General features: G+C 43.7%; 2 protein-coding genes across 2 annotated transcripts in view; one reads left to right on the plus strand and one right to left on the minus strand.

Moving 5' to 3' along the window:
- BICRAL (BICRA like chromatin remodeling complex associated protein) overlaps positions 1–4,455 on the minus strand; it is a 55,316-nt gene extending 50,861 nt beyond the window's left edge. The window contains exons 1-3 of the mRNA XM_049833370.1: positions 4,348–4,455; positions 2,981–3,081; positions 3–32 (exon numbers count right to left, since the gene is read on the minus strand). The gene's annotated coding sequence lies outside the window, so the exon portion shown is untranslated. The remainder of the gene's footprint in view (positions 1–2; positions 33–2,980; positions 3,082–4,347) is intronic.
- Positions 4,456–7,186: 2,731 nt separating this feature from the next.
- On the plus strand, positions 7,187–20,611 carry PRPH2 (peripherin 2). The gene is made up of 3 exons (XM_049833849.1): positions 7,187–8,058; positions 10,839–11,085; positions 17,419–20,611. Exons 1-3 carry the CDS (start codon positions 7,478–7,480, stop codon positions 17,653–17,655), a joined length of 1,065 nt encoding a protein of 354 aa, XP_049689806.1. The 5' UTR covers positions 7,187–7,477; the 3' UTR covers positions 17,656–20,611.
- Positions 20,612–21,379: the final 768 nt, after the last annotated feature.

Here is a 21,379-nt window from a genome sequence, read left to right on the forward strand (position 1 = left end):
ACCTGTGCTATAACCCCAGCATTCTGCAAGCCCTTGTAGGTAGGAAAAAAAGTAAAATGCTGTGTGAGTGAGAGAATATTAGCTGTTATCCCAAAAGTACAGTTACTCATTTGAGAATCCATTTTTCCAGTCAAATCTAGTGGAAAGTGATAGCTCAAACCTATTGAGAATTATATACTCAATTTTTTACAAAACTGTGTCAAAGCATGGTAGGAATAAGTGTGTGTGTGTATATATATATAAAAATGTTTTACAGGATAGTTATATATAATCTGTATTTAAAATTTCTCAGCTGTTTCTTAAACTAATTTCTTAGCATCTTTTCTTAGATGGAACAAACTTTTTGTGTTGACGCATACTCAAACTAATGTTTTGGAAATCAAGATGTTGGGGGTACTTTGACAGGTCTAGACTACAGAGTTGTCTGGATTATTTTATTGGAACTACTTACAGAGTAAATGCTAAACACAGAAAGACTAAAAGTCTAGTCCACAGCATTTGTAGCTTCATCATATTCCTTTAGTTACCTTTTGCCTCAGCTGACAAGGTACCAGAAAAATTGCTTCCTGTCTGCAGGTGAGCCTTAAGCTCTTTGTTCAAGAGGTCAAAAACGTATCAAGTATGGAAGTGATGAAACAGTTTTACTGAGAGTGTCTGGTTTCAACAAGTAAGTAAGTGAGGAGTTTTGTGCTGTCTGGTGTCTAGATGACTCAGTGATGGAGCATCTCGCACACTGAAGCAAACCTCCTTCAAAGAGAGTAAGGAGCCTGCCATGACATGCCCTGAGCTGCCAGCAGCAAGTGGCTGGGCTCCCAAATTCCCCTTCGGAAGCTTGCAACTAAGAACTATCCAGAGGGAAGGTTGGGCAGAGTTCGTGCAGCAGCTGGTTTGAGGAGATGGGCCAGGCTCGCTCCGTTCTCCTGGGTCAAGGAGACTTGCAATGCCGGCCTGGTCAGAGCCGCTTTGTCTCTCCGCTAATCGCAGCTTGGAGAAAGGAGCGCAGCACATGCTTGGGGTTTCTTCCCTGGGAGCGGTAAGCAATGCTGACACAAAGAAAGTGCCTGGCAGCCTCTTCTCGGCCAGGAGCCAGGATTGCTTTCTAACCTGCTAGGGAGAGCTTGCAAAAATCCCTTTCCCCGAGACCAACAGGGGAAGAGGTACTTTGTTCGGGAGGTTTTGTGCAAGCCTGTGCGCTGGGCAGGTGTCACGGCTGAGTGGGTAGCAGGTAACATCGCAGTCGTGCTACAGGGAGGGCAAAAGCAGTCAGAACTGCCGTGAAAACAAGCTGGTTTCAAGCTACCTTGCCTAGTAGCAAGATGGAGGACTAAAAACATGATGCAAGAGAGAAAGCTATTCAAAGAAGCCCACTGAATGAGCATGCTGAGGGACGGTAATTCCCCAGCCAGTTAAAAGGACCATCAGCACTGCTTTGCCTCTCTCTGCAGCAGTTTGTCAGTGTGAGCCGCACGGCGGCTAGATTCATGTAACCTACATAACGCAAGACTGAAGCAAAGTCTCCTCAAGAACTCTAGCTCTGGTTTGCATCTTGTTGCCACCAGAATTACCAAAGAACTTCTTTACGAACACATACCCTAAAGAATTTAATTTTGCTAGGCATCAGAAGGGGCTGAAAAACAAATGCCTGGCAGGGACGTGGTTGTGAAGACATTATTAGGATAACATAAACATCAGCACCATAAACTAGGTGCAAATTGGCCCTGAATAGAGGGCTAACGGGCAGAAAGGCAGAAAGTTTATAAAAACAGCGCAGGGCATTGAAGCGTGTTCGGAACCATTTTCCACAGGGAGTCACAAGAGTAAACTCCTGCTTTAAACCTTTCTGAAAGACAGGCTGGTCGGACAGCCCTCCTCCAGCTGGCAGTCTTACCAAAATCTTTAGACCCAGTTCACCGCAGCGCTGTCACTCAATTTTTTAAAGCTCCTACGTGTCTGTGAATGAAATAAAATAGTTTTATGCAAAAATACACAATAAGAAATGCATAGAAGAAAATTGAGACAATTCTCAGCACTACAGAGAGCTTTGAGTGTAGTGTTTGTTGAGGCTGTGAGCGGTAGCACAGACCAAAGCTTGCCTCCAGAGAAGCAGCTGAGAGCTTTGCTTCTTTCTGCTTCCAGTAAGGCCACCATTTCACCTGGAGGTCCTGTTTCCAGAGGGGCTGACCCCCTCGGTTCTCACGGGAATCCAGGCATTTCCCTCTTTCAGCACCCACTTCTCTGAATACCAGGAACAAACCAAGTTATTTGCATTCCCTCTTTATCCAGCCCTGTTTCATTTAAACAGATTCTGGTGGGGGCTCTAGCAAAATTATGTGAAAAAACAGGTAAGAAATAAGTGCCTAAGTTTCTTACACACTTACGCATTATATTTTTGAGAGCTTGTATTTATTCTATTTTTTTAATATCAAGGGTTTTTTTGAAAGTTTCTTCCTATTTTGGCACTAGCTATGTGTAGACAAGGATCAAATCTCAGTGGCTTTACCTGAAATTGTTTCAGGTGTTACAAAATACTTAGGAATTCTTTAGTGGAAGAGTTTTTGTGAATACATACAACCCTTATCCCTCCCCCCTTCATATACATTCTGCTTCTCTTTCCAAGTGGATTTCTCCCAGCGTGTAAGAGTGGGATATGAGGGCAGACTTGTTGGATTTGAGAACTGTATGCAGACAAGCACATTTCTTTACCTTCTTTATGCATCATCCTTTGGCTGCTCAGCTCTGCCCCCCTTACCTCCTGCTTTCCATCAGGCCCTTCCCTACTTCTTTTGAGTGCAGCCTTTTTTCTACGCAGCTTTCCTGTTATGGCCATTGGATCTGCACAAGAGAGCTCATAGCCTGTACTGTACTAAAAAGCCAATTTCATCACACACAAGGAAAGATATAAATAGCAAGAAAAAGATATGTCCAACTTGCGGGATTTCAGCATTTCCATTCACTTCGTGATCTGATTTATCTGACTTACTTGAGAATCCATCTGTTGTGCTGAGATGTTTTCCGGCAGTAATGACTATTGTGAGCCTTTTGTAAGTTTCCTTCAATTCCTGATATATTTCTTTCCTGTTTCTGCAAATACAAACATTGATTTATAACTCTCATTCTTTCAGCAGTGAACACTACACTCTAGGCATCACAGTAATACAAATAAATACTCATAATGAGCATCCGGAGGGTCAAAGAAAAACTGTGTTTTCTGAACCCATTACCCACACTCTGAATAAGGATGGCTGAAATGCTGGGAACTACCCAGAGGAAAACCCCGCTAAAGCCCCCACAGTATGCCCCAGCACAGTCTAGGAGCCACAGGGTGCAGCAGGTCAAATTGCTCTTCCCAGGGTGTACAACAGCCCCAGCAGTGAATTTAGCAACTTGCCTCTGTTTCCAGCCTCAGGACCTGCAGTCACCTCACATGCCACAAAAACAGTAGCCTACCAAGTTACTTGTGTACATAGGAGGAAAAAAAAGAAAGAAAAAAAGAAAGTCCTAAATCAGACTTTTCTCCACCCGTTAATCATACAACGTGGTACAGCCATTTTATCACGTTGTTCCTCAGGAGCGTCCCTGTACAAACCACACCGTTACAAATGCAAGCTAAAGCACAGACTACAGTGCAAAACCAAACCTCTTATCTCTACACAATAACTTCCTATCATAGGTAAAACCAGACATCTTCATCCTTACAATGAAACATAACCACTTCTAAGGAAAGAAAATTTAAAAGAACCCAAGAAAGCCACATACTTCATATCACAGAGCAGTGTGAAAGAAAGCTTGGGTCAGGAAATAATTTTTTTTACCAACTAAGAGCATTTCTGTAGTTTAGGCACACAGGATATACCTACCTAAAGAGAATTTGCCTTTTATATCTTGTATTCCTGAAGATGGAAGGAGCATGGTTGGTCCAGGACTGGGCAGCAGACTGTAAAGCAAAAACCAGATTGAATTGTTTGCATTAAAAACAATTTTTTCCTCCCTCCTAGCGCTAACTGGTAAGTTTGTGGCTTATATTTAGGTTAGCAGGCATAGTTTTTTGGAAAGGTATCACAATTGTATTGTTATCCATAGAAATTATAGGTTTTTAACAGTATCTTGAATTTGAACACATTCATGCTGAGTTCTAGCAGATCAATAATCATCTGAATATTTTATTCTACCATTTTTTCCTCCAAAATGGCATATGAATTATACATTTGAGTTAATATGCAACCTCTGAGGAGACTATTAACTCAAACATCCTTGCTGCAATTAGCTTTTGTCTGCTATGGATCAGTTTCAATATTTTCTATTTGAATTAGAAAGTGGTAGTAAGTCTGCCCAATTAAAGGTGATTACCTGCCAGGATGAAGATTTGTAAGAAAAGCAGATGCCAGGCAAAACCAGTTTTCTTTTTCATGCTGTCCACACCCCAAAACACTTCTCGATGATCCCCCATAACCTTCTTCTTCCTTAGGTTACTCTGCTTGTGACAGCCCTCAGCTGATCAGCTGGTGCTGAGGCTTGCACAGGGCTTGTCAGTTCTGTGTCTGGGATAAGCTGGAAGCCTTAACTCCCCGCTTTTAAAAGTGTTAACTTCATTTTTTGAAGGAAGCAGCAGAGTATAAAATATGATTTAATGTCACCAATGCCCTTTAAAGTTTCCAAGCATGGTGAGTTGACTTGATAGGTGGGTAGTTTTTGCCACTCAGAGTCCCCAGCTGGTAAGTGAACTGTTGAAACTATTTAAACACACACAGCAAATTTCCAAATCTGGGTTGTTTTGGGTATGTTGATTGCTCTCTGTGATGACTTTCAAGGTATTACCTGAAGTCTCGATGGTCTAATTAGTACCTGAGTGTCCCTTCCTGGACATCAGGTGAATCACTGATCATCTCTCAGAAAGCATTAAGTATTTAGGAGTGGTTTATTAGGACCCCTCCTGTTAACTTCATTTAAGGAGAGGAGTAGATCAATGAGCCCTGAAGCATATGCTGCATGTTCTATTTCACTATTTTTATTCCTGAATTAACAGGAAACACTCCAGTGTGTACAATGACATGGGTTTGCTGCATCAGATTTATTGCAGACATCTGAATGTTAATTAAAGTAATGAGTATTCAGACCATCATCTGTGCTCCTGAATATAAGCTTCCCAATATCCAGAGCAGCGCCAGGCTTACAACTGCCATGAGCAGATTTACTATTTCTTGTCCTATTAATTGCACTGCAGAACATATTTCACTGTACGTCCTCGTCATCCACAGACCTGATGATAGAAAATTCTTTTTCACTTTAACTAGAGTTTCACTCTGTCATTGCCGACAAGAAAGGAAATACTTTCAGGTTAATTTATCTAGAATTAATTTCAGGCTGTCAGAATAATACACCCTCCAAACTGCCTTGTATTTCCTAGCTGAGCCCTGGAGGAGTCAGTGAAATGTACTAACGTGTGCTGCACGGTTAGGGGATATTTTGCCAAGAAGCCAGGAGAGACGTGATTTCAGTGCTATGGCTTATTGCACAAAAATATTTAACCGGCTCTTCTGAGAAAGAGCACTTTTCATCCACTTCACGGCAAGCAGAGAGAATAGCCCCTGATGGAGAACTGCCTTCCTCCTTTCCTCTTACACACTTGCCCTTCACCTGCAAGGGCAGCAGCAATGTGAATAAGCAGGCCTGCTTTAGGAAAATCCCAGTTACCAGCTGTTCTCCAGGTCACTGCGATAGCACCCGATGGGCCAGGACAGGTCTGTGGCAAAACCCTTCTATTAGCACAGGAAAAAGAAGCAGCTTGATAGCCTTTGTCCTTACTGAAGAGACCTCTGGCATCCCAGGATCTCAAACAGTGAGCGAGCAGCATCCACAGCAGCAGACTACCAAATTGCTATTTTTCACTCCTTTTTTTTTTTTTTTTTTTTTTTTTTTTAAAAAAAATTCTTATTATTTTTCACACTGGCCTTCTTCCTGGGCAGGTCCCTCCACCTTTCCTTCGGGGTTGGTGCGCCATGCTGCTGGCAGCCACTAGAGGATGCCCCCAGGGCACTCCGGCAGCAGCAGGTCAGGGTGGCTTGGGTGGGGGCAAAGCCTCCGGGTCCTTCTCCTGGGGCTGCTCCTTTCTCACCTGCCGTGCTAGCACCCACGCCCTCACACACCCGCAGGTTCATTTTGCTTTGCTTGAGGTTGCCCGAGGCTAATTTTGCGTCGCTGCGGCGGCTGGTGAGGCAGCGCAGGGCTTCCTCAGTTGCTCTGAACCTCTGCGAGGCGAGGGGGGGAGCAGGAGGTGATATTTCGAAGTGAGCAAAACTCCTAAAGCGCTCGAAAGAGCCAAAGCCCAGCAGCCGCGCTTGCCTGAAATGGCTGTGCGGGGTAAGGAGGAAGGCCGCCGCCGAAGGAGGGGGTTGCATCCGTCCGTTTCTGCCCGCCGCTACAGCGTGAAAGCCGAGCCAGGCAGCAGGTCCCTCGGCAGACCCCGAGGACCCCGGGGATGCCTCCCTCGCACCGGCTAGCCACAACGGCCAGAGGGTCCCTCCCCAGCTGCTGGGTGAAATTCCTCCCTGGTGTAAGCTCCCGGGACTCCTTGGGCAGCCCTGCTCCCCTCCCTGGCCTGGTGATTATCCAATAAGCTGCTCACGTCAGCTCGCTTTTTATAAAAGCATCTCTAGATTTCAGCCCGGGGTTTATTTATTGAGTTTCTCCGAACTTTTCCTTTCTCCTTCCCTCCTGCCAAGGCCTGGAGATGGTACAAACCCTGGAAGTAAATAGAAAATGCCAAGCTTGGGTTTTTTAGGTCACTGTAAACTACACGCTTATCTGCTTCCAGAACACATAAGCCACAGGGTGTCATCTCGGGTCAACGCAGAAGGATAAGGACTAGAAAGGTGGTTTGGGCTGTAGATATGAATAAATCAGGATCATGTAGGGGAAGTATATCTTTGTATTCAAGCAAGCCTTTTTTAATCTTGGAGCCTTCTTCCTTTTTCCTCAAAGGATCCATATTCTTATGGCAACAAAGATCTCTTTCTATCTCTGTGTTTTCATATTCTGCCCAGCAGCCTATCATAAGAAAGCACAAATCTACTAAATAGTAAAACGAGGGATTATTTCCACTCATCTGTTGACAGACATTTCTCCAAATTGGATCAAATGATTAAAGGTATTAGAATGACGTCTTGCAGATCCAGATCAAACCATTTGAAACCTTGAGACTGTTTCTCCTTTGCTTGGAAGGAACCACCAGAAATAGTTGTAGGTGCTAATTGCCCATTATTCTCACTAATGTGAAATTGTTAATTGGGATCTTTGAACATTTTACTTGCTTGATTGAACCCTAACTGGGGGAGCTCAAGATGGAAGGACCGTTCAGTGGCTCGCTTCCCGTCGTGCCGTTCGGGGTCTCTTCCAACGCCTGAATGGTTCTTCCTCGAGTTGCTTACGCCAAGAAGAGGGGTCCAGGCTACGAAGTCTTCCAACATCTCACATTACAAAGATGGCACTGCTGAAAGTCAAATTCAATCAGAAGAAACGGGTAAAACTAGCGCAGGGACTATGGCTCATGAACTGGTTTTCAGTGTTTGCTGGAATCATTGTTTTTAGCATGGGATTGTTCCTCAAAATTGAACTCCGGAAGCGAAGCGAAGTGATGGACAATTCTGAAAGCCACTTTGTGCCCAATTCTTTGATATTGATGGGTATATTATCCTGCGCCTTCAATGGGTTTGCTGGCAAAATTTGCTATGATTCTCTGGATCCCGCTAAATTTGCCAAGTGGAAGCCTTTCCTGAAACCTTACCTGGCACTATGTCTCTTCTTTAACATACTCATTTTCTTTGTTGCTCTGATTTGTTTTCTCATGCGGGGCTCTCTGGACAGCACGCTGGCCCAGGGCCTCAAGAATGGCATGAAGTTCTACAGGGACACAGACACTCCCGGAAGATGCTTCATGAAGAAGACCATCGACATGCTCCAAATTGAGTTCAAATGCTGTGGCAACAACGGCTTCAAAGATTGGTTCGAAATTCAGTGGATCAGCAACAGATACCTGGACTTCAGCTCCAAAGAAGTGAAAGAGTAAGTGAATTAGTGGGGTTTGCATCGCATAGTATCGTTATTTGATCAGTATTATACTAAAGAAATGTACAGCCCAACAGGCACTGACTGGAGAGGGTTTTGTATAAAACAAATTTTTTCTCTGCTCTTGCTTAATAAGCATCCCAAACAATCAGCTAGATGGCTTCCTCCCCTGACAAATTCTTCTAATGTTATACAGGACATAAAATATAAAGCACCAAAATACAATTCTCACTCTTACTCAATGCGATGTAAACAGACTTAAAATAGTACTTTTTATTGTCTTTTACCTCTTTATAAACCCATTACATTAAGCCACACATACCTACTCCCAAAATCAACAGGAAAGTATTAGAACATCACTATTCCTAAAGAAGATTTCAATGCGACTTGTTAAGTTCCTAAAAAAAGACTTCCCTGGATATATACTGTTGATAGCACTTTTAAAATTCCACTTTAGATAATGGCAATTAATCAGTCTCACGGAAACAAATAGAAACAATAACACTTTACCAATAACTTATGTGTTTTAGATCCTTAAGATTTAGAATTTTATTTTTATATTCACTCAGTGGATTGCTTCAGCGCTGTGACAATATTGAGCGACAACACCTGTTGATGTTCCTAGCTTTACAGTGTCCTTTGTAGCCAAATGTGTTTTAAGTTTTCGCCTGTATTAAAACATGTTCAGTATATATACTTGTGCCTAATTTTTTTAAACCTCACATGAAAACAGCTCAAGTTTCCTCTGTACAAACCAGAACAGCTCGTTGACCAGAAACACCTTAATGGCTCTGATGTCAGTGCCCAAAGAGGCAGTAATCTCAAAATCAGGTTAGGTGCAGTAAGCACAAGTAAAAAATAAACATGAGAACAAATGAACTTTTGAAATTAAAAAATGAGCATTGAGCATAAATACCCACAACATGCTAAAAAATTAAACACTGGAGGAAGAGATCGTTATTCAGAGTTCTTTGGAAACATAATTCGTTAACATTCATACTTTGTGGTCGCACAAAAGGTCTCGTAAATTGGAAGCAATCTGCCTTTTAAATATACTACCTATGTTAAAAATGTCTGAAATAGTTTTGAAAAAAAACTTTGTGTATCTCTTGGGATCTCTGCCTGACTCCGTAAACGGTATTTCACTTGTGTGTCTCTCTGCATATTATTTTGACTTGTTGGGTGGTCTGGTTGTTTTTGCAATTCTGTATTAGGACTTTATAGTGAAAACTGTTACAGGCTTAACCTATTGTGCTGCAGGGTTATAACAAATACATTCACTATTTAGTAAGGGAGTATTTGCATAGTAAAAGTATGCCCATGGTATAACTAACTACTTGAAAACATAGTAAGTTCACCTTGCCAGCATTATATGGAGATTTGAGAGCTGTAACTTAATCCAGCAGCAGTGGAAGGTCAAAGCACAGAGGGAAAACAAGGTTATATTGTCCTTAATAAATGATGTCTTGTTTAGGACTGAGAATCAGGGCAATTTCTTTGTACTACTGAGGCAGGAAATAGGGCATTAAAAATCCACAAATGGATGTTAACGAGTGAATTCAAGGTTTGAACTACGTGGTGGTGCACAATCTCTGCTTACATTCCTAGTGGGATATTCTGGCCCCTTTTGAAGTCAATAGCAAAGTTCTCCTTAATTCCAGAGAAGGTGGGAGCCCGCCCCCCCCCCCCCCCCCCCCCGCCCCCCGGGATTTTTATATTATTTGTGGAGCAAAGGCCTGATCCAGTCTCTCTGAAACTGGTGGAGCATTTACACATCAATAGCAATTAGACCCAACTCAGAGCACACTTTACATCTAGAGATAAAACCTCAACTGCATTTGGCGTTTATATATATTTAGGTTGGGACTGCAAAGTGGAATTTTGCTTCACCAGGCTGTTGCGATCACCTGGCTCTCTATGACACAACTTTAAGATATCTGTATAGAAAGCTACCAGCAACTCAGATTTTTTTCACCTTTCTAGATCACTGGGGCTCTCCATTCTGTCATTTTCTAAGCAAAATGGCATTTGTTAGAGTTGCAGTCCTTTTATCATAGTCTTTTTTTTTTTGCAGTGCCACTGGAACTATTTGCCTTCTAGGTATCTCTCATTTAAACATCTCATGAGGCACCAGACTAAATGGCTGTTTATGGAGAGCAACCACAGACTCAAATGAACAATTGTTGGGGAGCTCCTGCAAGGACATCCTGTTGCTGAAGCACATTTCATGTTTTAAATACTGGCTACCTTCCTAAGCCAAGAATAAATGCATAACCCCTTCCTGAAGCTATTATCATCAAAGAGAAGCTATTAGGTTTGCTGGATCAATGGTCTAGCTGGATATGGTGCATCCTAAGGCTATTGTGTGTCCTTTTCCAAGGAAAAGGTCCCAAGCTCAGGTCACGTCCAGCATCTCCCTTCCACCCTAACTGTGCTGTGATCACTTTTTCCAGACTGCCGCTTCTGATATTTCTCTCTGCCCTTTACTTTTCTTAAAAATTAATTTCTCTGAAGAAGTGACCTGAGAGGGCGTGTTTCCATCATGAAGAGTTAATTATAGACTCAGTGTAGCCTTGACATAGAAAAGGATTTCAGAGAGGAAAAACACCCAGCACAATCGCTGCTATATGAACAGGGGATGCAGAGAAATGGCGTGGCCAGGAGGCATGGTGGAAAATCCACGTTGCCTTTGCTTTCCTCTCGTGTGCAGGTCTGCTCCAGTATATCTTGTGTGTGTGTGTGTGTGTATTCACGCTTCCTTCTGCCCTTGCCCATAGTCGGATCAAAAGCAACGTGGACGGAAGGTACTTGGTGGACGGCGTCCCTTTCAGCTGCTGCAACCCCAGCTCCCCGAGACCCTGCATCCAGTACCAGGTCACCAACAACTCAGCCCACTACAGCTACGACTACCAAACGGAGGAGCTCAACCTCTGGCGCCGTGGCTGCCGGGAAGCCCTCCTGCACTACTACAGCAGCATGATGAGCTCCATGGGTGCTGTCGTCCTCCTCGTCTGGCTTTTTGAGGTAACCCTCTCCCCTCTGCACCGCTTTGCTGAAGCGCCGGCTCCGGAGGGGCAGAGAGTTTTTCAGCGTGGACTTTCGAGTTAAAGACGAGATCTGTTTAAAATAAATCGTCTGTTCTTTGGTTGAGAAAACATCTAATAGTGAACATCTGCATAAGGCCTGAGAGGTCCCAGGGTGGAGACACAGCTGGGAAGCATGGGATGGGGGATGGATTACAGACACTCCCTTCAGAGCAAGGGGCCAAAGCCTCGCGTATCCCACAGCAAGAGGGAAAAAGGGACTGATTTTCTGCCGAATGCAGGGTGCTGAGCAGGGAAGAGTGTGTGAGGGCTCAGCTGTCAAAATGCATTAATTTTACATGTGTCACCATTAGTGGGGCATGAAGAGTACACAAAGCAGCACATCGGAAAGAGACGGCAGTAATTTGTGGGACAGAAAGTGCAATTAAGGGGTTTATGTGCTGATGAAAATAAGACCTAGAGCCATGCGCAGTGCCGAGCTTCAGGGCAGCATTTGGTTTGAAGTCCTTCATCAGCTCCACCAGTGATTTTGGTCACAAGAAGTGGTTTAGGTGAAGCAGATGGATTAATTTTATTTCATTCTGCTTCCTGAAACCACTGTGCATATGCAAACAGGTGCCAGTACTGCCCAGTGCAGATGTTTGCAGGCACCATAACCCAAAGTGCAGCTTTGCTGCTAAAATACTGTTCATTCGATGTGAGGAAAACACATCCTTCTGCCTCTGGGAGATGGCCAGTTTTCTAGCCAGGGTATTTAACCAATACTAATACGCAGGGAGCGTGGGCTGGCAGTGGCACGAGGGCTGGCGTGTGAGGTGCTGGGTGAGGAGGTAGGGCAGGACCAGATGGCAAACGGGGAGGGTGCAGCTCACTATGCGACATGGAGTGCAGCAGACCCTTTCTAACCCTTGAAATGGCTGCTGCAAATGACATGGCCTATTTTAAGTGATTCAGCCAGCTTTTTTAAATATTTAGATAGATAAATGCAAATTAAAAAAAAAGATTCATTATATTTTGATACAAGGACTGGCCTACACCCTCCCAGGAATGAAGATGCTTTTTAGAAAATAAACACCTACCCAAATAATCTGTGAACTGAAAAAAATATCATAAAGTTACTTCATGTTGTATTATTTTAAAAATAACTACTCCGCACGGCTGAGAAACATACTACCTCCTTGTAGTGCTGTTGTTCTGGTAAGAAAAGAAAGAGAAGCTCATGTCTCAGCCCAGATTCAAATGAAGAGTTCTTGAGGAGAAGGCAGTTTCAGCTGTGTATGAAAAGCAGAAGGAAATTTAAAAACTCGGGGGAAATATGCACAGAAATACTAATGCCAGCTGTGAAAAATCATGGCTAGAAACCTGTAACACATCTCTGCTGACTTGCAGGAGATTAACGACAGTGATGCTTTAACATTAATAGCAGCGATAGAAATGCCGTATTTTATTTCTAACTCATCAAAGTACACCCGGGCATGTTTTTCAACCTGTGGCATAATGAGAAATACGATCTTCTCTTTTTTCTTTTGCCTTTTTCAAAATAGAAGGTGAGAATTTTTTTCGGGCAATCAGACGACTCTTGGGGTAAAGCTTTAAAGAAATAGCAAAATCCTGGGTTATATTAATTTGCCCTTCTGAATATTTATGACTTGCTTGATATTCTACCATAAAGGGTCCAGATTTGGGTCTCAAACTCCCTCTGCTTTTAAGGCAAACTCTGAAAAGAGGAAGCAAAGCAGGAAGCAGACATTAATTTAGTTCCCCTTGAAATATAACCACTTTCTTTAAATTCCAGTCCAGGTAGGAAACAGTTTTATACTGCGTAGGAGCGTAGCAGAGTTCCTGACTCCTGGCCAAGGTCAGATATCGGTCTGACCAGGGTGAAACCCAGCAAAACATGCTGGCTCCGTGCTTCTCATTTTCCCTTCGACTGGTTTGCTGAGAAGTTACAGAGAAGTGCAAAAGCAAAGGAGTGTCCTGGTTTGCTTTGCGCCTGGAGCCGCTGTGAACTCACAGCCACAGCACCTCCCCAGCAAAGCCCTTCTGGGGGCCACCGGAGGACTCCTCCAGCTGGGCTGGTGGTATTGAGGTGCGAGAAGGGGGACAGAGCACGGAGGGAAACACTATTCGCAGCTATTACTTTGAGCTGTAGAAAAACAGAACTTGTCAAATGGGCGTAGGGACCTCAGGGAAGGCCAATTTAGGTTTAACGTTTCTATATTAGGTGCAAGGAAGAATGAACCTATTTTGAAGTATCAGAACTTCTATTTGAAAAAAATGTAGTGTGCCATACTTTCTGGAAATACATTATTATCCACATGCTGCTTTTACTAGCAAAAGCTTCCCATGAGTGACAACCGGTCATGAGAGTGACAAAAGAAGATCACACCCTGCTCTAGCTAAGCCGCCTCAGGCTAAACCCTGGCAAACAGATGGGCTTCGCTGCAGAAGGTCAAGCAGAGCAAACCTAGCTGTCTTCTTGACCTGCCTCAGCCAGCGAAGAGGAAATGGGGGGTTCAAGGGTGCCCTGAATAGAGCACATCAAAAGGAAAGGAGGGCACTAGCCAGTTCCTGAGATGCTCCAGGTCCTTCGCCTGTATAAACACATGGCTCTCGATAGGCCACAGCTATTGCAACGGCCGAGACCCTGAGATTCATCTCACACGTGGTGCCACAGAGGGGGCCCAGCACTGAGCACCAGGAGGTGGGAACCCAAGAGACCGATGAGACATGAGCGGGAGGTACATTGCACATCGTGCACTGGAGAGTAAACTCTCTGACACCTTGAATGCTGGGAGTGAACTCCCGGTAATCTTCAAAACCAGCCCACAGGCAGCAGGGACCCTCCAGAAGGACAGAGTTTGCTCTGCTGGCACAGATCGAGGGGCTGAGCATGCTGTGGTGCAGGGGGATGCACCGGCCCAGCCTGCCCACACCTAGTCCTGGAGAAACACTGCGGCCTTGTTCTTCCTGCCACTTTAAAGTTGCTGTAAAATGACGGAAGTTTTCATGACATTTTGTCTGTTGGCCAGGGGAAATCATCACTCGGCAAGACTGGGCTACCTTTGGGACCCTGACGCCCAGGCCTTCTCTGCTGGATTGTGTTTAAGCACAGGTCTACAACTCAGAGTCACGGACTGGTTGAGGTTGGAAGGGACTCCGGAGGCCATCTCATCCACAAGCCCCGGCTCAAGCAGGGCCACCTGGAGCTGGTTGCCCAGGACCATATCCAGATGGCTTTTGAATGTCTCCAAGAAGGGAGACTCCAACACTTCTCGGGGCAACCTGTGCCAGTGCTCAATCACCCTCACAGTGAAAAAGTGTTTCCTGACATTCAAAGAGAAGCTCCTGCACTTTGGTTTGTGCCCATTGCCTCTTGTCCTGGCATCGGGCACCACTGAAAAGAGCCTGGCTCCATCTTCTTTGCATCCTCCCTTCAAGTATTTGTACCATTGATGAGATTCCTCCCTGAGCCGCCTTCTCTCCAGGCTGAACGTTCCCAGCTCTTTCAGCCTCTTCACACAGAAGAGGTGCTCCTGTCCCTTCATCATCTCAGTGGCCCTTTAGTGGAGTCCCTCCAGTACGCCCACATCTTTCTTGTACTGAGGAGCCCAGAACTGGACACAGGACTCCAGCTGTGGCCTCACCAGTGCCGAGCAGAGGGGAAGGATCACCTCCCTCAACCTGCTGGCAATACTGTGTCTAACCGCAGCCCAGGATACCCTTCCCGTTCTTTGCTGCAAAGGCTCATGTTCAACTCGGTGTCCACCAGGACCCCAAGGCCCTTTACTGTCAAGCTGCTTTCAGCCAGTCACCCCCAGCATATACAGGTGCATGGGGTTGTTCCTTTCCTGGTGCAGGACTTCAGCAAAACTGATGGTCCAAGGCTCTATGCTATCATGTAGAATATAGACTAATCTACCAGATAGTTTTCTTCAACTTCCTGGACTCTCTTATCCGGCAGAGAAGGCAGGCTCAGGTCACTGGAGGTGATGAGAGCCCGAACATTTTGCGCTGCTTTTAGGAAATCTCAACCCTTGGGACCTGAAATCTTTCTGAGCAAGATTTTTAAGAAAATGAAGTCTTAAACTGAGAGAAAAGGTCACAGAATCTCATCCAAGAGCAGGTCAGCTGCTCCCTTCTGCACAAGCACCTTCCTTTTTTAAAGCACAATAATATTTAGTGACTTAGAGCCATCCAGGAAGCCTGTAAGTACAGCTAATTTTGCTGTCAAATAGTGGGACTTCGTAAGTCAGTCACAAAAAAGGGCTTCTGCTGACATGCAGTGAGGTAGCACAAGCAGAGAACAGAGTGAAGGCCATCTTTGCATCCAGTCCTATCAATCTTTACTTGCAACAGCCATGAATATGACAGATACTAGTCCTGTGTCTGAAAGCAGCAAAACTGGGGCTCAGATTGAAAGGAAGATGTCAAAGGCTTTAAATCCCAAGACTAGTGTGATGCGATCTGTCACTTCTTATGACTTTTATAGAATAGTGTTTCAACTGATTTAAGTCATCATAGTATTGAGTAGATCTACAACAAAATGAGACTGGAAAAATATTTCCAGCTTCAGGGCCAGCAGAAACTTCTTTGAGGACCAAGGTGTTGCGAGTCATGCATTCCTATGTTAAACAGGATGAAAATTTGCCTTTGGATATGGAAGTATTTGATGAAGCTTGTTTGTTTGACCAATGTTTTTCCCTTTCTGGTCTTGAGTGAAGGCAGAGAAAAATGAACATCTGAAAATTTCAAGAGTAATCAATGGTAGCTTTAGTTTTCCAAGAGTTTGGAGACACTGATCATACACAAGCAGCATGACCAGCGTAGATAGGCTAATGAATGGTCCACAGAAACACATGCTTGAGCAGTCCCATGGGTCCAAAAGCCAGATGTGAATTTTGCCATTGGCCACGCTACATGGCTGAATCCCAACTTCAAATCTGCCCAGCTACCTGATGTTGTAATCCTGCATGATAGTCTGCAAGCTTCCTCCACTTCTAGTTTAAAAGCCTCAACAGGGAGAAGCACCTTGCAGGTCCAGGGCAGCTCGCCGTGGTCCTCAGCTGTGCCGCCAGATAAGCAACACACCGGGGGGGGCTGATCTCTTCAGCCATTAGGGTTTAGGAGGACCAGAGGTAATCACTTCCTTGGGAATTTGGATAGGATAACAGAGGCATTGTACTTCCCTTACAGAACAAATCCTATGAGGTCATTAACAACAATAAGTGGTCTCGATCTTAGCTTTACCTAGCACATGAAAGACTAAACTAATCTTACTGCTGCCCCATCCTCACCACCTGCTCTACCACCTCATGAAGCTGGCTCTTCTGGGCACTGCCTTTTCTGTCTTTCTCTGCTGCACAGACCAATAACTCCTCCTCATAGGCGCCGCAGCAATGGAAGTCAGATTGTTCTGAATGGTGTTAGAAGGCAGGAGACTGGCTAAAACCAGCCTTTCTCTCTGGAGGCAGGTTTGGGTTGTTGCTAGTGTCAGGGGTGTTACATCAGCATAATACATCAGAAAAAGTCTCAGTCAGGGCTGCTGGGACTAGTCAATGTTTTATCAGAAACAGAAATTGGTTTAGATGTTTAGTGAGAGACACAAATCACCTACTGCCTTGGTTTCCTTATTTGCACGTACCTATATAAAAACAAAACCCGAATTTGAAGTAGACAAGCCGATGGCTCAAATCCTAACGCTGCTCTGTTCTGCACAGATGCTGATTCATGAATATTTCCTTGATCAGATTAATGTACTTGCCAAACATATTAAGGTCAATGTGAAATAAAAATATTTAGAGTTAAAATCAAGTGCGTAGTGGCGGAGGATGTTGTTGCACGTATAAAAAGCTTTATCGACATGCAGTGCACAGGAGCAGAGGTTTCATTAAAATCTCCCAGGAGATGCTGACCCTGTGACGGGGTACGTGGAAAGCCCCCCCTGTGCACAGGGCCACCGAAAGCTGCTGTTCCGCAGCAGCCAGAACGTACTTCCTTCGTCAGTTGATGCATCCGCTTGTCAGCGGTCACGCTTCCCCTGGCGCTCACTGATTTCGGACCTCCACCCTTTCCTTTCCATCCTGCCGGCTCCCCCTCACCCCTCCTGGCCATCTCAAGGGGGAAGGCTGCTCCGGAGCTCCTCTCACGTAGAAGATTCCCGCAGCCCTTACGCTGTATCTGCTTCGTGCCTTTGGCATTTTGTCCACGCTGCCAGCCCAGGCTGCTGGTAGTGGAGGACGGTGAAGATGCGGGCAAGGGTATAAAGGTTTGCCTGACTTTGCCTCTCTGTCTTTTCCATTGCATGGCACAGATGTCCGTGATGGTTGGCTTGCGTCTTCTGCATACCTCTCTGGAAAGCATTGCAAATCCCGAAGACCCTGAATGTGAAAGCGAAGGGTGGGTCCTGGAGAACAACCTGAAGGACACTTTGAAGTCTGCGCTGGAGAGTTTGAAAAAGATTGGTAAGTTCAATCAGGTGGAAGCAGACGCCGAAGGGGCTGAAGGAGAGGAAGGTGGGAAGACGCCAGCCATCACAACGGTCAGTTGAGCTTCTAACTGATGTGGACTTTTTATCAGAGAGAAATTAAAAAAACCTGAGAGTTGTGAATACCTACATTTTAAAAGCTATGTATCAACCATCAGAATACACATTTCTATGCGTGCTTTTTTTTTTTGTACACGGGAGCATACAACATAGTGCACCATGGGATAATACACTTATCCACAATGTGAGTACACCCTATTCATACCTTCTTGGGGAAATGACCCCACTAGGACTTACAATATTCACATGTTCCCTTATCAAGGACAGTTAGTTAAAAAAAAAAAAAAAAAAAAAAAAAAAAATTGCTGGCATCACACGGTGATCCATTCCATCTTATTTTGAAATTAAAAGTGGAATTTGAAAAGTTAATATTTTTGGTCAAGTTGTGTTATCAGCCTATTTTATGTATTTCAACTTTTAAAGACAAACAGATTGGTTTTCTGGGGAGTAACATGTTAGAAGTCAAAGAAAGAAGGATTTTCAGAATTGTATATAACTTAGTATACAGGTATTTTGACAAACCTCTCATATAATGTGATTTTTGTTAATGTGCTAAGCAATGGTATTTTCTGCTGTATTCTTAAGATGTACATAGAACAAAATGCAAACTTAAGCTGAGAATTTATGTCCTAAGCAAAAATTGTAATTTAATGAAACAGCACAAGTATCGTGAAAACAACATTAAGGTAAGATTTATGGGTTTTGTTTCTCAGGGTTTTTTTCAGCCTGTATATCTTGAATGGGTGTGTTGTAGACTTATGTTTCACCTTGTATGTAAACAAGCAGAAGCTTAGAAGATTCCTCTTGTAGTGGGTGGAATCAATGCTCTGAGCATGTGCCAGTTATGGTTATTCTGGACATTTTTAAAAGTATGTAATCTCATAGCTTGCTCCAGAATATTCAAGCCCAACTATTTTTAAAGCAAGAAAAAACCAAACCAAAACAAAAAGGCTACTTAGAACTAACATTTGAAATGTTTTCCAGAGTTCTAGCAAATGGATACCATTCAGCCGCAAGTATGTCAAGCCTCAAAACTTTGAGGCCAAGGAAAAGTAAGTTTAAATCAGTCCCCAGTGTGCAAATTTTACAAGTTTTATTCTTCTTTATCAGTGATAGGGTACCCTTCATTATATCTTTTAAGTCAAAGGGAAGGCACATTTTGCATATCTCGCTGCATCTCTCCAAACATGCTGTCATAGCTGGAGGACCCTGTTCTCATACAAAGTTGGAATAAGACATGGAAAGAGTTTGCTGTGATGTGTGGCCTCTAGTAAGGGAACAGAGCATCATCTTGAGTTTATCTGCAGCTGCCAGATAATTCAGCTAAAGGGAAAGAAACCTGAGAGAGCAAGCCCCAACCTCTTGCACAAACGATTGCAGACATCTCAGTCCCTCAGCTACAAGCCAGGCACCACACTTATTTTTACCCTGGCTGTGCAAAACCTCTACTTCTCTGTGGTGTACCTGGGAGAGTTTTCTCAGCAGGTCCCTTCCACCTGGCTGGTGGCTGGCCTTCAAACAAAGCCATGTTTGCAGCTGCCTAATCATTGCACAGCCCATTAGTGTTCATTCTTAATCACTTGTGCACTTGCCCCAGCAGCACTCAGCTCCTCCAGCTTTTGTTCAAACTCCTTCTAGGATGGACATACCAGTCCACAGTGGGACAGGTAGGGACATGTCCGTATATCAAACCCTAGTCTACATCTCGGTGGCCACGCTCTTTTAGGCCATCTGCACGCAAGGTTTGATTTTGAAAGGTATTTGTGGCATCCTTTCACTTTTACAAAGCTGGTCAAAGCTTTTAAGTTTAGTCACAATAATGAATTAAAAAGTCAACTCTGTTCTTTTGTGCACAAGACTGACTAGAACAAGGGCACTAACATAAAAGCCAACTTGCTACTCACCACAGCCTATCATCTATTACTTTGCTGAGGGATGCTCTGCATGGCAGAACTGTACAAACCAAACCAACTCCTTCCTTCTCAGTAAGACATCACTACGACTGGCTGCTCCTCTCAGCTCGTCCATTAGAGAAGAATAGGATTGTGGATGGTGGATGATGTGGCCACATATATCAGAGAAGAGCTTTTCGGAGGAGTCACATATGGATAGGAGCTGCATTACAAGGATTAATTACAGTTTTTCCTTGTGACGCTTCAGTGTGCTGTGATCTATACCAGTTACTTGACTAGACATCTGATTTTTCAAAGAGATCTAGATTTATTGCTGCCCTAGAAAACTGGTTTAGGCCATTGATTTAGACAGGACTCTCCAATTATTTATGGTCTCTATTTTTTTTTTTCCCCAGTCTATTGCTAGAGCAACATAACAAATTGTCAAATTATTCTTTCAATGCCACACTGGAGAAGCCAGTTCCCAGAGCAAGGGTCTCATGGTATTAGGCAGGTAGAGAGACCATCTGAGACAGATTTATGAAGAATAGTACTGGAATCAGGGGTTTGTACAAATAAGAATAGTGTATATGCTAATCATAGAATGGTTTGGGTTGGGAGGAACCTTACAGACCATGTAGTTCCACCCCCCCTGCCATGGGCAGGGACACCTTCCACTAGACCACGTTGCTCGAAGCCCCATCTGACCTGGCCTTGAACACTTCCAGGGATGGGGCATCCACAACCTCCCTGGGAAACCTGTCCCAGTGTCTCCCCACTCTCACAGTAAAGAATGCTGTCTAAAATAAAGCCTCCTGGTTAATGAAGAACTTTGTAACATCTTATGATTACTACAAGATTGTAATGTGACTGCTTTGTAAAATATTACATGTAATATATCATTCATCCAATCTTACATATACTTTCTTGTGACATTGCAAATGCTGTTCTAGATAAAGGTATCTCTGCGCCTGCAAATGTAAATTTAGGTATTAAAAATTATATTGCAAGTAAAGACCTCTTAAAAGAAAATGTTTAAATATATACAATTTAATACAGATTTCTTTAATTTGGACCTGGTTTATGTGTTCCTATAGGTGGGGAACTCCCCCCCCCCCCCCCCCATATAATGCTATGAAAGAACGCAAATCTTCCTCTTCTCATGTGGCAGCTAAGCTTAGGATGTGCAAATAGACCCCTAAATCAATTGCCTCTTACTAGAAACAGAATTTTCTGGACCATTTTAATAATATCTTCTTGTAGTACATCAGAATTAAAACACCTTCACAGGCCTTCACTTCTAGACGTGCTCAACAACTGAAACCACCAGCATCCTTAAGATCTTTGATGATCAGCTAAACTGGGTTTATAACATCTTTTTTCCACATTTAAATCTAACTTGGAACAGACATTCGAAAGAAAGTATTGTTATTTTAAATTTAAGTCTAAAGGTCACGTAGTCAAATCTGCCTGCAGCAATCCAACAACTTCCAGAGCCGTGCCCTGATTTTCAAACTAATAAACTTCAGAAGGATGTGAGCTTAATTCATACAAACCAGGCCACTTCTTTTTTGGTACCTCCACATGGATTACCGGCTTAAATCCAAGTACCCAGATCTGAAAGCCAGCCCAAGGCCTTGAAGTGTCAACATTTAAGAAATATAATTTCTTTTTTAAAAGGAATCATAAAAAGTGCACTATTTTACTGGTGACATTTATTTGAAGGGACCCAGAACATTCACTGAAGTACTTTAAAGGAAGAATATAAACAGCTTCCTTAAAGCTATTAATTCCTAAGTAGCCTTAATACAATTGATAAGATTAGCCTCTATGCA

The sequence above is a fragment of the Accipiter gentilis genome, chromosome 30 (genome assembly GCF_929443795.1).
Source record: "Accipiter gentilis chromosome 30, bAccGen1.1, whole genome shotgun sequence".
NCBI lineage: Eukaryota > Metazoa > Chordata > Aves > Accipitriformes > Accipitridae > Astur > Astur gentilis.